A 573-nucleotide genomic window follows, 5' to 3' on the forward strand; every position below is an offset into this window, starting at 1 on the left:
CACCGGCGCCTCTCCTCCTTCCTCGCGCCCCGCCTGCTTCGCACCGACGCCCCCGCGCGGCCCCTCGCCGCCGCCACCCCCGCCCAGCGGGTCCGCCTCTACGGCACCGACGACCGCGACCCCTCCCGCGCCGTCCTCACGCTCAAGCGCCGCCCGCGCATCGACGCCGGCGTCAGCCGCGTTGAGGAGGTCGTGGAGCCCCTCGACCCCGCCCTCGTCCTCACCTGCGTCGACAACCCCGCCCGTCTCGGCGCGGTCGACTCCCCCATCGTCCGGCTCGTCTCCGACGAGTACGGCCTCGGCAGGGACAAAGCGCCGTTCGTCTGCCTCGGCGGCTTTCGGAACACCCGCGGTGTGTATGAGCTCGAGGAGTGCCAGGGGCAGGGGCTCATGCTAGAGCTCGACGAGACACACTTCGATTTCGGCACAAACTATGAGATGGAGTGCGACACCGCGGAGCCCGACCAGGCCAAGGAGGTCCTGGAGCGGCTGCTCACCGTGCCTGGGGTGCCGTATGAGTACTCCCGCAGCAATAAGTTCGCGTGCTTCATGGCCGGGAAGCTGCTTCCGTGA

At 70.2% G+C, this 573-nt stretch overlaps 1 protein-coding gene across 1 annotated transcript in view; it reads left to right on the top strand.

The window, feature by feature from the left end:
* LOC123107922 (triphosphate tunnel metalloenzyme 3-like) overlaps positions 1-573 on the top strand; it is a gene marked incomplete at its 5' end in the record, with an annotated part of 9,734 nt that extends 9,161 nt beyond the window's left edge. The window contains one exon of the mRNA XM_044529809.1: positions 1-573. This exon is cut by the window's left edge and continues 1 nt beyond it. Within this exon, the coding sequence (XP_044385744.1) occupies positions 1-573 (573 nt within the window).

This window comes from Triticum aestivum, chromosome 5A, assembly GCF_018294505.1.
Source record: "Triticum aestivum cultivar Chinese Spring chromosome 5A, IWGSC CS RefSeq v2.1, whole genome shotgun sequence".
NCBI classification, from domain to species: domain Eukaryota; kingdom Viridiplantae; phylum Streptophyta; class Magnoliopsida; order Poales; family Poaceae; genus Triticum; species Triticum aestivum.